Source organism: Ammospiza nelsoni, chromosome 19 (genome assembly GCF_027579445.1).
Source record: "Ammospiza nelsoni isolate bAmmNel1 chromosome 19, bAmmNel1.pri, whole genome shotgun sequence".
NCBI lineage: Eukaryota > Metazoa > Chordata > Aves > Passeriformes > Passerellidae > Ammospiza > Ammospiza nelsoni.
In genome coordinates, this window is record NC_080651.1 from 1,357,870 (window position 1) to 1,374,549 (window position 16,680).

Consider the following 16,680-nt stretch of genomic DNA (forward strand, 5'->3'; position numbering starts at 1 on the left):
AATAAAGATATTTAATTCTGGGGAACCATGAGTGTCTACTTGGCTCATTGATTTCTTCTTTCCAAGAGGACATGGATCATCAAAATTTCTTTTCCTTTAAAGTACTGTTTGAATTATCAGCTTCAACTCCTCCATGAAGGTTGGTTGTACTGTAGATGAAGCTGAAGGAAAGTTGTACAAAGTACATAAAAACTAAAAGCAAAATTAAGATTATCAAATGTAATTGAAGTAGAGAGATCACAACTATCAAGCAACAATAAGCAACAAAGTTTTTCCTTGTGATGTTTTGTAGATGGTTTCTAAGTGACTCAAAGGAGGTGACAGCCTGAAACATTTCATGCTTTTTAACAACAAGTTAATTGAATTCAATCATCTGTACAACTTTCTTTAGCCAACTGAAAGCTTTTCTCATTTTGGGCATTGTATAATCTTGAAATGAGAAGAGAAATAAGAAATCTGAAAAATACACTGATGTGAGAGGGAAGCCTTTGGAGTAACAAAGGAACAATTCTGCCATTAGTGTTGATTATTTGTATTTTCATTTAGTCAATGTGATTGTGATAGTCCTTAACGACATTAATTATTAGAATAGCAATTTACAGCAATTAATGAAGTGCTACAGCATTACACAGCAATGCTCTTCACCTGACAAGGCAATACTTTTAATTTCATAAGCTGTGTGCCATATCAAACCAGTTTCACAGTTGTTATCACCAAAAAGATGTCTTGTGATATCTCTATAACCATCTTGAGGGACATAACAGTCCCAGAGCCAAGGATTAAAAATCAACTGTTACATTTTTTTTTGCACAACTGGAGCCTTCCTTTCAATACATATTTCATTATTGCCAGTAGGTCTCCAGAGAAACGGGGGGAAAGAAAATGAAAGGCTGTAAATAGTTAATAGAACACTTTATTTTTGCTTTTAAGTGAGACTATTAAACAAAGCTACCATATTTTGGAGCCCTCTGTTCATGCTCCACGTTGTAGCCCCTAGAGCGAGGGTTAGGGAATGTTTACAATATGCTGGAAACTTTGACTGGCTTTGCTCTAAAAGGTTTCAGATGCTCAAGCACAGCACCAAGTGCAGAACAGCTGCTTGGTTTTCCACTGATTCTTAAAGGAGAAAAAAAAAAGGAAAAAAAAAAAATCCCAAACCAAAACCCAGCCTACCAAAAAAACACACACAGTTTTAAAGAGTAAAACTAGATCCCAGCTCCTCAGCCCCATCACATTCCCACTGTTTCTAAATCACAGACGTGGCTTTTTTCATCATATTGCCAATGGCTGCAACGAGACAGGCCTCAACATTTTAATAAAAGAAAATGATGAACACAAAGAACATGAGTATAAACCCTTAACAATGCTCTTTTATTGCAACACTTGGAATTAAAGACAATGCCTGCTCGTATTCCTTTAATTATTTCCGGCTCTAAATAGCAATGGCTTTTCCATTCTGACAAGAATCCTCTCCACACACAAATACTTCATTTTCAAGGAAAAATGGAATTAACTGCAGGAAAACAGCTACACTTAGGCAATTACCCTGAAAATATTAACAAAAACAACAAGCAATTACTCAGAATTTGGATTCAACTTGGAGGAGCAAGGAAGGAAAAGAGAAATGAAAAATTAAATTGTGGTTAAAGTTATCACTCCCTTTATTTATTTATTTATCATTGCATTGATGATTCTCAGGCTGTTGTGCTTTGCTGTGTGCAGTGGCATTTCTGACACACACCACCCCAAGAAGCCAATACAAGAGGATTTGAAGGAGCAGCTGTTTAAATATAAAGTTCTCAAAGGGCTTGGTAGAATCAAATTCTCAAGATCCACTGTAAATCACAGCTTTTTTTTCAAATTATAACTTCTGTATATTTTGAAAAGCCTAAACTTTACTCCTTTTCAAAATGTTGAGCTCTAACAATTATGCAAATGTAAATTGGAAACAAACGAATTTATTTCCATTGCTATTTATTCTACCTCCTTCTGCCAGCTCTCTTCACATTGTTTATTTTTCCTTGCCTCCTTCTGTTTCCCTCTTTATTGGGTCAGCAGCAGATTGTTCACCACTTATTTCTCTCAAATCTATGTCCCCTCACCTTTACACTGTTCCTTTTGTGGTATTACAGAGAGAAGAAAAATTAAATAAACACCATGGGAATATTGCAAGATATAAGCAATCTTAAGGACTAGAAGACCCTTACATAAAACTTCCTAAAGTTTGATGCATTTTTAGGTACTTCTGGATAAAGCAAGGAGAGCTTTTCACATCAAACAAGCTCAAGTCTTCTCTTTGTGCATCAAAGAGAACCCTACAATGAAAAATGAGTCATTATTCAGCCACAGCTGTAGGAAAAGATTCTGTAAAGGATTCTGTAAAGGACAACCTCACCCTCTGCCCATTTTTGCCTTGTCCCCATTTCACCAGTGCAGGTGAACTGGGAAAGCCCAGGCAGAACCAGCACTGCTGGAGGAGCCAGGCAGGATCAGAACAGCAAAACCTTCATAAAATACTCAGGGCATGAAAAAACCCCAATAAAATGCTCAGGATGAAAACAGAATGTCATAAACTCAGATCATCCCACTGCACCAGAGCTCAGAACAGATGGGGCCTTGTGGAATTCAGAATGAGAGAAATGGGAATTTCCTGACCCTCGGTGTTGCTGCCATCCAGGCGTTCCCTGTCACAGCCTGAGGCTCCAGGACAGTGCTAATTTCATTTCAACTTCTGCTTTTAGCAAGGCTGAGCTCAAAGCCACCCTCTGAAGGCTTTACAGGTATCAATACCAAGTTTAGAACCACAGGAGAAGCCTGAGAATAGCTCCAGCTCTGTGGATCTGACTCAGTGTCAGTAAGGAATGACCCAGAATAACCAAATGACTGCAAAGCACACCAGGAGATGACAAGTGAATAAAGAAATGACTGAATAAAGTAATTTCTTTTTGAATAAAGAAATGACTGAAGTTTCAAGAAGAGTAACTGGTACCAACAAAAAAAGTATTTCATTCCCTAAAGAGCATTTTTTTCCACCTTGATTTAGGAAATATGAGTGCTAACACATCTGTATCAGAAATTTTCTGTGAGGCAAAACCTTGTAGCAGAAATAACTGTGCTACACACAAAACCTGAAATTTAAAATATGAGTGAGTACCACTGAACACCTGAGAAAATCCCCAGAAATAGCAGCCCAGCATAGGGAAGCAAAGAGCATTGCTCTCACACTGGAACAACAAAAAGCAGTGGGAAAAGCTTTTTTAAGTCTGCAGTGAGGAAACTCCATGGCACCATCTCCAATGAGGTGAGAAATCAACTTCTTCTCCTTGACTGCCATGTCAAAAACCACATGAACACAAGAATGTGCATGTACACAAGTATATATGAGAAAAGAAAGGCAAATCATTTCCATTTCTGCATTTTACTGAATACCTGCAGGCACCAGCAGGTATTCAGTAAAATGAATACTTTTAATTTTTCTGCAAAAAATCCACACCACGTCATGATTGGAAACCTTTGGTCTAGCCACCTAAAACAAACCCCAAAATGCTGTGAGAGCTGTCTGTGTGTGCTTTAAAAACTGCTCTGAAAACTATTGGGAAAATCTGCTAATGGACAGGAGTGGCTTTACTGGTTTCTAGAAAGTTTAGCCCCTCTTTCTTCCCCAGAATTTTAAACAAGTTCAGACAAGGGGTAGAAAGCCATGGAAAAAAAAGAGGTGTTGGGAGCTCCTTATGTAAACAAATAATTTTATTAAGTGAGTCAGAATGAAGCAGCTGCTCAGCATTTGCTCTGTATCATCCCCACTTGCAAAGTGCTGAGATTTGGCTCCACAGACAGACACAGACAGACTTGAAAAATAAAAAAGGCAAAGAGTGAGAGGGAGAAGGTTGTGGAGCACTGGAGTGGAGATGTGCAGGCATTTCTTGAAGCTGCAGTGTGCAACTACAGCATCTGCACCTGTACAGGGGAATTGAATCTCATTTCATTTCATTTCATTTCATTTCATTTCATTTCATTTCATTTCATTTCATTTCATTTCTCCTAATGTCGCTTCTTAAAATTTGTTTCCTTCACACACTACATAATTGAAGAGGAAATCTGTACTTCAGGAGAATATGAAAATGTTATTTGTGCATGAGGCAAGCAAAGCAAAAAGCATTAAATCAGATCCCAAAAATCTCTCCAGTACACGAGAACTGCCACAACCTTTATCCTGAAGAAATCAACGTGGTCTGCACTCCCCATGAGGGTGATGGAGGATCACAGCCTCAAACTATTCAGGATGTTTATAATTTAGTCCAAAATCTCTCAATTTCAAGAATGACCAATTTTATGTGTCTGTGCAGCCCCAAAGGTGAGATCCCTGTCCCTGGCAGTGCCCAAGGCCAGGCTGGAGCACTGGGACACTGGAAGGTGTCCCTGCCATGGCAGGGGTGGGGTGGGATGGGTTTTAAGGTCCCTTCCAACCCAAACTATTCTGGGACTCTTTCATGACTCTGTCAAAACCAAACCACCTCAAAACCGAGCTGGTGTTGTGGTTGTAATCTTCAATAAAATGGGGAATATTTCCCTACAGTAAATAGATATTTCTCACAGTAAACTAAAAGCATTGAACAATCTGCTACCAAAATATAAGCAGAGGGAAATAAATATATTGAATGAATAAACATCCAAAATCCAGAGAACAAGACACAAGAGATGGTGCTGAGAGCTGTTTAACAATATTCTATAAAGTCAGGCAAAGCTTTTCTTTCTCTTCCATGCAATTTCTTCAGCAGCAACTGGGCACAGATTTTTTTTCCCCTCATTTATTTTCTGTTTCATTCTACTCGGTTTGTACTGTGACAAATTATATACCTCCATTTCCTACTCCTCTTCTTACTGTGTGAGATAAGAACAGCAGAGATTCAGCCTATTTGCAACCCACTCTCATGACACATTTTCTGCAACCAAACCACAGGGATTAGAGGAACAACCTTTCCCCCCAAGTAATTACAGAGAAGCTTTTCAAGAAAACTTTGTTCTCATAGAAATGCCATTTAAAGGACATTCTAGAAAAGCCCTTGCAGCACTTCTCAGAGGGACTTTTGCTATTAAGCAACGCCTGTGACATGCACTGCAGAAGTAAATATAAATTTTATATCTACAAGTCACCACCACGAGTCAGGAGTGTTGGAGCAATTCTTTTGCAAAAGGTTTGCTTTTGACAGATATTTCTACCATGAACTTCAGAAGAAGAAAAAAACCTCCTGTAAACTACATAAACCCCTATTCTGTATTGAAACTGTGGCAATACTGGGTTTTTTTTATTTTTGAAGTGAAAGACACTTTCAGAAATGTGGATTTTACTATTCCAAACAATGCCTCAAATCACTTTCATTCTGCATCAGTGTGGAAATGTTTGAAAGAGCAGCAGCACTGTTTGCTGTCACAGCACTGGGAAAATAATGATAATAATAACAAAAATCCCCTAAAATGCCTGCCACTTCCCTTTCTGTGTGCCTGCAGCTCAGCAGCTACTCTAGATATAATCCTGTGGCCATTTCACAATCAAAGTGCACTCAGATCAAAGTCGTTTATGAGGAATCACTGATGCACCTACTGGGTTCTGAGTTACAATTCCACAAGGCATCATTTCTGTGGAAGATGCTGAACTGTATTTTCACCCACCTCATGCAAGAAAAGGTTGTTTTCTAAAGATTTACTGGCTCTGCCTGAGCTTGGAGTTAGATAAATTCATTCTGCAATTATTTAAAGAAATTCAGCAAACCGAAGCATTTTTACATAAGATATTGGATTTTATGGACTCATATTATTAGGAAAGGATTGCTAAAAAGAATAATTCTCGCAAAAGAATTAAAAAATCTTCAAAATGGAAAAAAAAAAAAAAGCCATAAGGAAGCCATCCATTTCTGCCACAATAAATACCACTGCTCCTTATCTATTTCCTACTTGTATATCATATAAAAGCACATATATGAAAAATCTCAATATTGCCAAGACACAGTGGAGCTAAATGAATGGTCTGAACTGCAGAAAGCCCAGCAGGACTGGCAGTTCCTCTGTCCTGGGCATGTGAGTCTGCTCCAGCCCTGGTCAGAAATGCAGTCAGAGCCAGAGCTGAAATCCCACCCAGCAGAAAGTGAGCTGGGCACTGCATTTCTGCAAATATCATCATTTTAGGATCCTAAATCCATCCCCATGGATCTGCCAACTTCTGCCTCCAGCCAGCCAAAACCACAGTAGAAAGCTAATTTTTATTTCTATTCAATTACTTATTAGCATTAATAATTCCATTATTAATCTTAAAATTAGCCTCAAACCCCTGCTATAAAACAATCAAAAGAGCAGTTTTATTAGAGTAAACCATCTCCGGAATTAAACATTTCTCATTTCAATTGGGAGAGGTATATATTAGAAATCTCTACATTATTTTCAACACCCTGACTCAAAAAAAAAAAAAAACCGAAAAGAAAAAACTCAAGAGAAACCAAGTGCCATAGATATTGAAGTGACCCTGGGAAAAATACAATATCAAAGAATATTTTCATTTAGAGGGGACCCACAGGAACAGCAGCAGCTTGTACTAGGAGAGACTTAGAAAACCATATGGGCACATATAGGTATGTACATACAGAACCATACAGGTATTAATCTATAATTAACTGCCCCACTTGCTGTGGGGGAAACTGATGATTTTTAGCCTTTGAACAGCCCCCAGGGCTCTCCAAGCCCAGGAGCTGACCCAAGCCCAGTTTTGGCCAAAGATTGACCCTCAGGAAATACAAGGCTGGGACTGAGCTCTACCAACACTGCTTTAATTCATGGCCCTCGGAGCATCACCAACACTTTAAAATTAAATCTTCCAAATCCTGACTCCAACTCCAAGCTACACCTAAGCTTAAACACAGCCAAGGAATATCTGAAATAACTGAGGATGTCCTCAGCTCCTCAGCTCCAAATCCCCAGCAGCTCCCAGATCCTGCCTGGAGAGAATTCCCTCTGCACCCACGTGGGGACCAACCCTGCAAAGCCAGACTGGTTTTATTAACATAAGTAAGTGCAAACTGACACGTTATTTGAAAGATGTGGAAGAAAATTAATGCGGCTTCATTATCAACAAATCAGATGGTAAAATACGGAAAGATTAAGTGCAGTGGATAACAGTTCAACCTCCCCAAAATTATAAATAATAGCCAATGTAAAGAATTCAAAGATTAAAAGCTGGAGTTTTTATTAATGTCTGCAGTGATTTAAGATAGTCTCTATTTATGCCAAATACCTCAGAGATTATAGAAATAAAGAAATACAGACTTCAGCCCTGTCACTTTTATGGAATGAAAGTATCTTTACTTGCCTCTCCCAGCCTAGATAAGGTACATTGTGATATTAAACTGAATACTTTCAACAAATAACTTCTGGCTTGTTTCAGAATAATCTGTTTCCCCTAGAAATTACTTCCACAGCTTTGACTTTTAACTGGATTAACACATGGAAAGAATAATTTACATAATCAAAAATGGAAGGAGCAAGCAAGAGTTGATCTTGTCCTATGTGCATCTGCTGTACATAAACCACTCCCTTGCTCAAAAACAACAAACTTGGTGCATCCTGATTGTTCATGGACAGAGTCAGCAAAAAAACCTGTTCCAAGTTAGTTAAGGAAAACTGGTTTTGCTGCAGAGCATTTCTCCCAGCTTTAGATCCACATGAAGAACAAACACTCCCACAAAGAAGAGTTGTACCAAAGAGAAAAAAATCTGCATTAGACTTGCAATTTGTGGATATTAAAAATAAAATATAAAATCAGAAGCATCATCTACTAAATTAAAATATATTTAAAGTATATTTTAAATATATATTTAATATATTTTAACACACCTTTCAAATTTATTCCATTTTCTAGAAGAGCCCAAAGCAACAAGACTTTAGTTTTTATTATTTGCTTCCTATGAATAAACTCTGAATTGAACCTGGGCCCATTTATTTGAGAGGGCAAGACCAGCTGACATCATTAACTCTATTTATTTTAATTAATTCTCATTAATTCTATTTTATTCCTGCCACTTAAAAGTCAACAAATTTGGGTGAATTGGTTCTTACTTTAGTTTTTTAATTTTTCTGGTTGATTAGAACTCTGAAGGTGCAGCTTTAAAACAGGAAAAAACTATAGGAGGGCAGTTAGATGAGATAAAGCATAAGTTTATTTAATAAACAAATATAAATAAATAAATATTTAAAAATACCATGGGTGGTTCAAGAATTATTGCACATGCACTTACCTCAGAACCTGTTCCAAGTGGCAAATTTTCTTTTGAGCATTCCCCTTTTCTTTATCGAGATCATTCTTAATGCCATTAATCTGCCATTTAAAGAAAAAAACACCAAATATTTTAGCCAAAACAGTGTCTGAGTTAAAATAATTCAATGTTATTTTAAATTCTAAAAACTATTTATTTGCATGTTCCTTTTCCACTGATCCAGACAAACATCCAGGGATTTCTAAAATCATGTGAAATGCAAAAGCAGAGATTAACAGAGAGATGAAATATGGAATGTAGCCAATGAGCTATTTTCCTTCTCAAAGTGAATATTACTGTCTAGAATAAAGAAATATCAGTAATTCCATAAAAAAGGAACTAGATTTTCTTTATGTAAGTACAGAAAAGCAGATAGGAAACGGCCTAAAATAGTGACCTGTATTCTCTGAGGTGCAAATTTGTGGCCACCCAAAGTGAATCACTTCTGATCAGTTCTTACAATAAAAAATATCAAACATAAATAGATAAATCTACTAAAGAATAATAATAATAATAGAACAATTTGCAATAATAATCCTAAAAATAGTTACAAAACCACTTGAATTTGGCAACTTCCCAGGTGAGGTCCAAACCACAAGTTTTTCTAAGGTTTTTTGCCAAGGACAGGTTAAGTCCAAGAGTTTGTACATAATCCAAGACTTGTATTGATTTAGAATTGCTTAAGGAACAATGTGGGGATGGGACATACAGGAAATCCTTTATCCACCTACAGTCATTTGTAATGAAAAGAAATACAAAAAAAAGGAAAGGGAAAGGGAAAAAGGAAAAAGGAAAAGAGGAAAAAGGGAAAAAAGGAAAAGGAAAAGAGGAAAAGGAAAAGAGGGAAAGGAAAAAGAAAAGGAAAAGGAAAAAAGGAAAGAAGGAAAAAAGGAAAGAAGGAAAGAAGGAAAAAATGAAAAAAGGAAAGAAGGAAAGAAGGAAAGAAGGAAAGAAGGAAAAAAGGAAAAAAGGAAAAAAGGAAAGAAGGAGAAAAGGAAAAGGAGAAAAGGAAAAGGAAAAGGAGAAAAGGAAAAGGAAAAGGAAAAGGAAAAGGAAAAGGAAAAGGAAAAGGAAAAGGAAAAGGAAAAGGAAAAGGAAAAGGAAAAGGAAAAGGAAAAGGAAAAAGGAAAAAAGGAAAAGAGGAAAAGGGGAAAAGGAAAAAGAAAAGGAAAAGGAAAGAAGGAAAGAAGGAAAGAAGGAAAAAAGGAAAGAAGGAAAGAAGGAAAAAAGGAAAAAAGGAAAGAAGGAAAGAAGGAAAGAAGGAGAAAAGGAGAAAAGGAGAAAAGGAGAAAAGGAGAAAAGGAGAAAAGGAGAAAAGGAGAAGGAATGAAAGGACAAGAAAAATAAAATAAAATAAAATAAAATATTTTTAAAAAATAAAGAAAAACATGTTTTACTAAGTGTGTAGGCCAGTGAAAAAACAAATCCAAAGATTCTCTGCTGTGAGAAGTTTTGTGGAGGTGTTCACTCCAGGGACACTTAGTTGGGTTCCAAGAGCCTCCAAATCCATGAGTTGTCTATGAGAGAATGAAGAAGCCACTGCAAACCTGGTGAAATTCTGTATATTCAACAGGTGGCTTGGGAATGGCTGTCAGGAATAATCTGTCACTCTGCTGATGCTGAGCTGAATGTTTGCAAAACAAGCAGTGGATTATTTATAAAAAGCAGGTGTTTCCTTGGCTTGTAAAGCCATTTAGCCTGACTGGTTCCTGATCCAGCAGATAAGCACATTTAATCAAACAGTGACATTTAAGGTTCCTACCTATGATTTGTTTGATGTTTAAGTCTCCTCAGAGGCAGCAGCCACTGCAGACTCATAAAGATTATTAGATAATGGGAAGGTTTTTAAGTGAACAGATTGCAGCAGAGGCTTCATGATTCCTTTACTTGTTTTAGTATTTTATGGGCCAATCCATCCTGGTTTATGGATTTATACCCATAGATTATTCACTGGTGTTTTTCTTCTCATCCTTTCTCAAAGATTTGAGTTTGAAAACAGTTACAGCAGAATTTATGAACCAACTGCTGTCAAGTTATCTATAAAAAAAGGCAATGCTTCCTTGTTTGCTGATGCAGAATTCCAATTTCCCTCCCTGGGCTCACTGGTGGAGCCACTGCTGACACTCTCAGCCCATGCTTGGGAGCTTTCTCCTAAAAGATCCTCAAACCTCAGTCAAATTGTGCCAATATATTTTTATTTTGGCCTGCAAATCACTCAAATCCTGGATTTCTCTTGAGTTCAACATTTATAAAACCCAAGATTTTGACTAAAAAGACAAATGTAAGCTAGGTTTAAACCAAGGCAGATCCTGGAACAAAGAATGTTTTGACTTCAAGTCAGCAGAAGGAACTAACTCAAACCAAAACCTCTCTACAATTCATGTCACAAGTGCTATTACCAAGTGACAAGTAGCTGGGATCACAATCCATTATTTTATGTTATAAATTTGCCACATTTGGCAATGACATGTTTGAGTAACACATCCTTTCAATTAAACAGGCATCTAAGGCACCCTCTGGCTGCACATGAGTTGCACATATAATGTCACTAAAATTGAAGTTTAATTTGAAGCCTATTGATGTTCTGAGTCTAAAAGAGCAGGCAGGATTTGCAAAGTGCTTTAAGATGAAGTGTTTCTGATGAAAATTACATTTTTTACTTGAAGTTTCTGCTGTAAAAACGATGCCTGTTGACAATATCTAGAGAACACGTGGGGAAGGATGGAATGGAGATACCCTGGGGGAAAAGGAGTGTGGGAGAGCACATGAGCACTGGCAGAGGTCAGGCCAGGTTTCATTCAGCTCATTTTCCTTTCAATAACAGCAGCTGCCACCATGAGCAGTGAACACACACAGGACAGGATTCCAGGGGTGCTTTTTTTGGGAATGCCATCCCAGCCTCCATCCCCTGGTTCCTAAAATCAGAGGTGATATCCCTGTCCTTAAACAGTCGTGCTTAAAATCTTACTTGATTTTTTGCCTTTATTTTTCCAAACCTTGTGAAGTGCTTGGATTTCCAAATTTACTATTTGGAGGTTTCAAAATTTCAACCTTTAAGTCCTGCACAGAACAAATTTGTGCATAAGATGGGAGATTTTCCTAGAAATATTACCTGTTTCTCATACACACGCTGCATGCGAAGCTTGTCCTGCTGAACCTTGTATTCTTGTTCCTGCAGAGGAAAAGATGTGTATTGTAAATCAAAAGATCCCATTTTTCTTCCATTTCAGAGCATTCATCAAACACAGACATTAGCTATCATATAGAACAGTTCATAACAAAATAAAAACCCACTTTGTATCACCATGAAAAAATTCTCTGACATAGAAGAGAATTTAACCAACACCAAATAACACAACTATCTCCAAAGTCATGATTCATGTTTGCTAAAGAGAAACAGCAACTTGTTCTCCTGAGCTATTAAAATGCCATTCTGTACTATATCAACTGTGAAATGAAAGACATTGGAAGAAAAGTAGAGGCCAAAACTCAACCAGGACTGCTACATGATACAGATGTGGAACTCATTACCCCGAGATAGAAGGATTAATTTAAATGCCTACAGGAAGACAGAATATTGAACTGAACTATTAAACAGTGCAAATTAAAAACTATTTTGAAACTTTAAAAATGTTTATAGTTTATGAGAAAAAAAAAGATATTCATCATTTTTTGTCAGGCTTCTTTGTAATACACCAATAGAGATTTAAACTCTTATTTAATATTTGAACTACAGAAAAATTCTGTGAAAATTCTGCTCTTACCTCTCTTTTAGCCACACGTTTTAAATCAACCTTTAACCATATGTGAAATTTCATGTATTTCCATTCATAAAACAGAAACAAGTAAGCACATTATACAGAAGTATATTTAGAGATGATATCTAAACATTTAAATCATGAAATAAAGTAAAAAGAGTTGGTCATTTCTGAGAAAGAAAGTCAGGGCTCACCCTCAGCTGTTGCTTCCTTTGATGTTCAGCATCTTGCAATTGTTGTTTCAGCAGAGCCGTTTCACGGCGTAATTCTGCAATCACATCACATGTCTGCTTGGATTTAACAGAAAAAGCAGTTTTTGTCTTGGACTCCTCATTAGCTCTTTTGCATTTTTCAATTTATTTCTCTAAAGTTTAAAAAAACTGGAAAATTATCAGCTTGGGAGAAAAAACCTGTATGAGTTTATGGCTCTCTGTATCAGTTTGGGCCCTCTGGTGAGCTTAGAAATGGAAACAACAACACAAAAATAATAATAAAAAAATCCCTACTAAAATCAACTAAAAATTGGTAGAAAGAAAAATACTTTGTAAATTAAATGGAGTAAAGTATCATCAAAGCTCAGAGCATTTCAGGAAATAAACACCAAATATTTCAGGAAATAAACACCCCACTTGTCCTATGGCTCTATGGATTAATAAATGGTATTTAAAATGAGTCTTTTCTACAATTATTTAACTTTAAAATCACTTTAAATATGTACCATCTCTACCTATGCATATTGGTAGATATCAACCTGACAGATGCTTTTCCATAACCAAACCAGAGTTATTACATTTTGGGTGAAACCTACACTTGCAAAATATAAAATTATTTCCTTAAACACATAATTATTTAACACAATGTTCAATACTATGAGACCTGCAGGACTATGTTTCTCTGGAAAAAATATTTTCTGTCATGGAAGAGGCTTTATGAAAACATTAAGTCTTCAAGGGTGTATCCAGAATTTTTAGAGGAGCACAAACAAAATCAGCATATTAATTGTTCCTTATCTGAATCAGCTGTAGAAATACACACACCAGAATGACCAACCAACCTCAGATGATTTTTCAGTCAAATTTGGGAATAAAAAATTAAATCCCAATTTCATTTAAACTTACGCTCATGACTAACTTGGGGAACTGAGCAATTCCTTGGATTTATTCATAAGCATCACACTGATAGTGAGGAGAAGACTTAAGAAATAAACCCCATTTTCCTGCCTGTTACACCTGGCAGCATACCTGAGCTTGTTCCTGCTTCAGAAAATCTCTATCAACCTCAAATTTACTTTGTAGTTGCTGAAGGTTCTCCTTGTATTCCTGCATAATCTGGTCCTTGTCTTTCTGAAGCAACTTGTACCTACACGGAGCAAGCAAACAGAATATGGAAATTGCTTTCAGATTTTGGCATTTTACCTGCTCAGCATCAATTCCACGGAGCCTGCACGTCTGCCACGTGCTCTTGTCACAGAATGAGCTGCTCATAAATAATGGAAAGGTAAAACACTCCTCAAGGTGGTCGTTTGGGTCACTTTAAATGAGTTTGACACCAATTAATATATTTTCATGAGAGTTTTCTAATGTCAAATGCCATTCAGTGTGTTCCTGGAACAAAATTAATAATGTTTGCTTCTGGAAATTCCATATTTTTACAAGTTTAACTGCTAATTGTGATTGAATTACCTTTCTGTCAGCTCCTGAAGTTGGGAGCAGACCTCCTGGTAGCGCAGTTCTGTCTCAGTCTTCTCCTGAGATAATTTCTGACGTTGTAAATTGCTATTTTCAGCCTCAACAGTCAACTGCTGCACACGGGCCCCCAGCTTTTGGACTGTCTCATTCTGAAATAGAGAATCATTGAGAAAAGCCCAGAATCAATGAGGGAATACCCCAGTTGTTGGTCAGTAGCCTTGAGCAACGAGGTTCTCTGATGATGCAGAGACACAAGAGTTACAATGGCAAAGCTGTCATCAATCACGACAGTAAATTTTGTACATTATATAAGAATAAATATATCTTCAAAATGTGGGTGTTTATTCCCCCTCAAAGTGACATCTCCCTTACACAGAACAGCATATGCAACTGATTTCTAAATTACAAATCCTTTTAAATGGGAGAGAAAACAATATTTCAATGGAAAACCACAATGGATGATAATATATACAAAGCATTTTTAGACTTTCCAGAAATCTCATTGCAATAACTTTCAGTAAATTACAAGCATCTCTCAGAAGTTGTATCTTTTTCCTGGAACATCATCTCATGATATAAACAAATGTAAAAATGAACAGAATAAGGACAGGCAGATAGCATGAGACTGCTCTAGGCCTTCCCATTCTTCCATAAATGTATGGTAATATGCAGGGAAATGAGGGAAGAATTCCTCAGGAGGCCGGGGTCAGAAAATCAGACCCAGAGTAGGTATCAGAATTATTTACATGTTAACAAAGGCCTGAAGATGAGGGAAGTGGAACAGAAATTTCACCCACTCATAAAATAAAATAAAACAAAACCCCAACTATGTGCCCTGTGCAGCCCCTGCCTTGTCACTGGAGGTGACAGAACCTGAGCCAGTGCAAGAACCTCCCACGGGGACATCACCTGAACGGTCCCCTGAGCTCTGGCCAGTGCCCACAGAGATTTCACAGCCACAGCACAGCAAAATTCTCCATCTGTGCCAAGCTGCTCAGTATGGGTTTGGTTTTCTGGGTTGTTTGCTTTGGAGGCTTGGGTTTTTTGTTAGTTTTGTGGTTTTCTGGGGTTTTACGTTTCTTTTTTTTTTTTTTTTAATAATTAAAAAAGGAGTAATTTTTAATATACCACTGAACATAATTCCTGGCTGGCCCCATGTCCCTCAAGGAAGTTCATCCTTGTTCAGGGTACAAACCCCTTCTTATCAGCTCTATGGCATTAATGAAATTATTCAGCCAATTCCACTTGCTAACAGCACTGGCATTCCTGACAACATGAAACTCTGAACAGGGAAACTCTGAAATACCAACAGAAAAAAAAACTAAAAATCAGGAGAGAGAAAGAGGAGAGAGAAAAAAAGAAAACTAATTTCCAGTGACAGTCTAGTCTTTCATCTTAAGCCCTGCCTTGAACTCTACCTTGTTTAATTATTAAATCAGAAGCTGCTCGGCAAGATCTGTCTAGTTTTGATGGTTCTTAAATTCAATCTTGCTGACAGACTGTGTCCATTTTTCTCTGTATTTACTGTTACCTATGACATGATCTGAATGTTAATTTTTAAATTCAACATTCATTAATAAAGGAATAAATTTTGTTTGACATTGTCTTTTCACTTATTCAATTTTCCTCGTACTTCATCCTGATGAAAAGTACAGGATGCTTTTTTGAGGTTACTTGTTAATTTTTTGCTTTTTGCATCATTTCTATAACAGGCACAAAATCCAGATTATACCTAATTACATGCTTATAATTACTCTAAAAAAGAAATGCAATAAATTAGAATAATCAATACTTATTTTAAAATCCTTTTAATGTCATCTTTCATCTAACAGAAGTATTTGCTCAAAGAGGAGGTGGGTGAGTAAAAAATCATGTTTCTATGAAAATAGATGTAATATATACATGATCTATAAACCTGCAAAGACAGAAGTTCTGCTAACTTGAATCAAATATTTGTAATTAGGGACTGATTCTAAGACATCAGTGTAACATTGATTGAAGGGCTGTACCTTGATTAATTTTATCTGGGGAATAAAATCCTTGGTTGGACTGGCTGCCAGGACAGTGCCCCTCCAAGGAGAGAACAATTGCAGTATTGAAAGGAAGGATGTACATGCACAAATAACAGAATCATGGAATGGTTTGGGCTGAGAGGAACCTTAAAAACCATCTGATTCCAGCCCTGCCATGGGCAGGGACATCTTCCACCATCCCAGGTTGCTCCAAACCCCATCCTGTTGCATTCACATTCTCTGGAAAAATCCCTTCACCCAGGATTTTCTCCTGGGAAACTGAGAAGCTTCAGGGAAAAGGAAAACAATTCTTATCTCATTTGCTTCTCCTGTGTTTTGCTCCTTTGGAATGTGTTTGGAGATTGTTTACCCACAGGTGATTGTTCCATTGGAGTCTGCTGTGAGTTGTTTTCACTCTTTGGCCAATCAGGGCCAAGCTGTGTCAGGGCTCTGGAGAGAGTCACAAGTTTTCATTATTATCTTTTCTGTAAGTATCTTTTCTGTATTCTTTAGTTAGCATAGTATTCTTTAATACAATATAGTATTATAAAATAATAAATTAGCCTTCTGAGAACATGGAGTCAGATTCATCATTCCTCCCAGCCACAGGGATCTCTGCACATACAACACCACCCAACCTGACCTTGGGCCCTTCCAGTCCACCTGAACACAAACAAAATGGAATTGAACATTTTCAGAGACACCTGTAAGAGGCTCACAACACAACCTACAGTTGACTGTGTCTGCTGCAAATACTCCTCCTCCATCTTGGCCAGCCGGGCGTTGGTCTCCTCCAGCAGCTCCTGCATGTCCTCCGTGTGCTTCTTCCGGATGTTGAACTTCTCCTTCTCCATCTCAGCCACAGCATCGTGGAGCTGCACCACAAACAAGGCACAAAGTGACAAATGGCAGCTACAGCTAG

General features: G+C 37.3%; 1 protein-coding gene across 1 annotated transcript in view; it reads right to left on the minus strand.

Annotated features, from left to right (window-relative positions):
- Window positions 1-16,680, minus strand: part of CEP112 (centrosomal protein 112) — a 165,830-nt gene that overhangs the window by 113,422 nt on the left and 35,728 nt on the right. Inside the window, exons 12-17 of the mRNA XM_059485706.1 lie at window positions 16,490-16,633; window positions 13,741-13,895; window positions 13,300-13,417; window positions 12,253-12,345; window positions 11,413-11,472; window positions 8,283-8,362 (exon numbers count right to left, since the gene is read on the minus strand). Coding sequence (XP_059341689.1) covers window positions 8,283-8,362; window positions 11,413-11,472; window positions 12,253-12,345; window positions 13,300-13,417; window positions 13,741-13,895; window positions 16,490-16,633 — 650 coding nt within the window. The remainder of the gene's footprint in view (window positions 1-8,282; window positions 8,363-11,412; window positions 11,473-12,252; window positions 12,346-13,299; window positions 13,418-13,740; window positions 13,896-16,489; window positions 16,634-16,680) is intronic.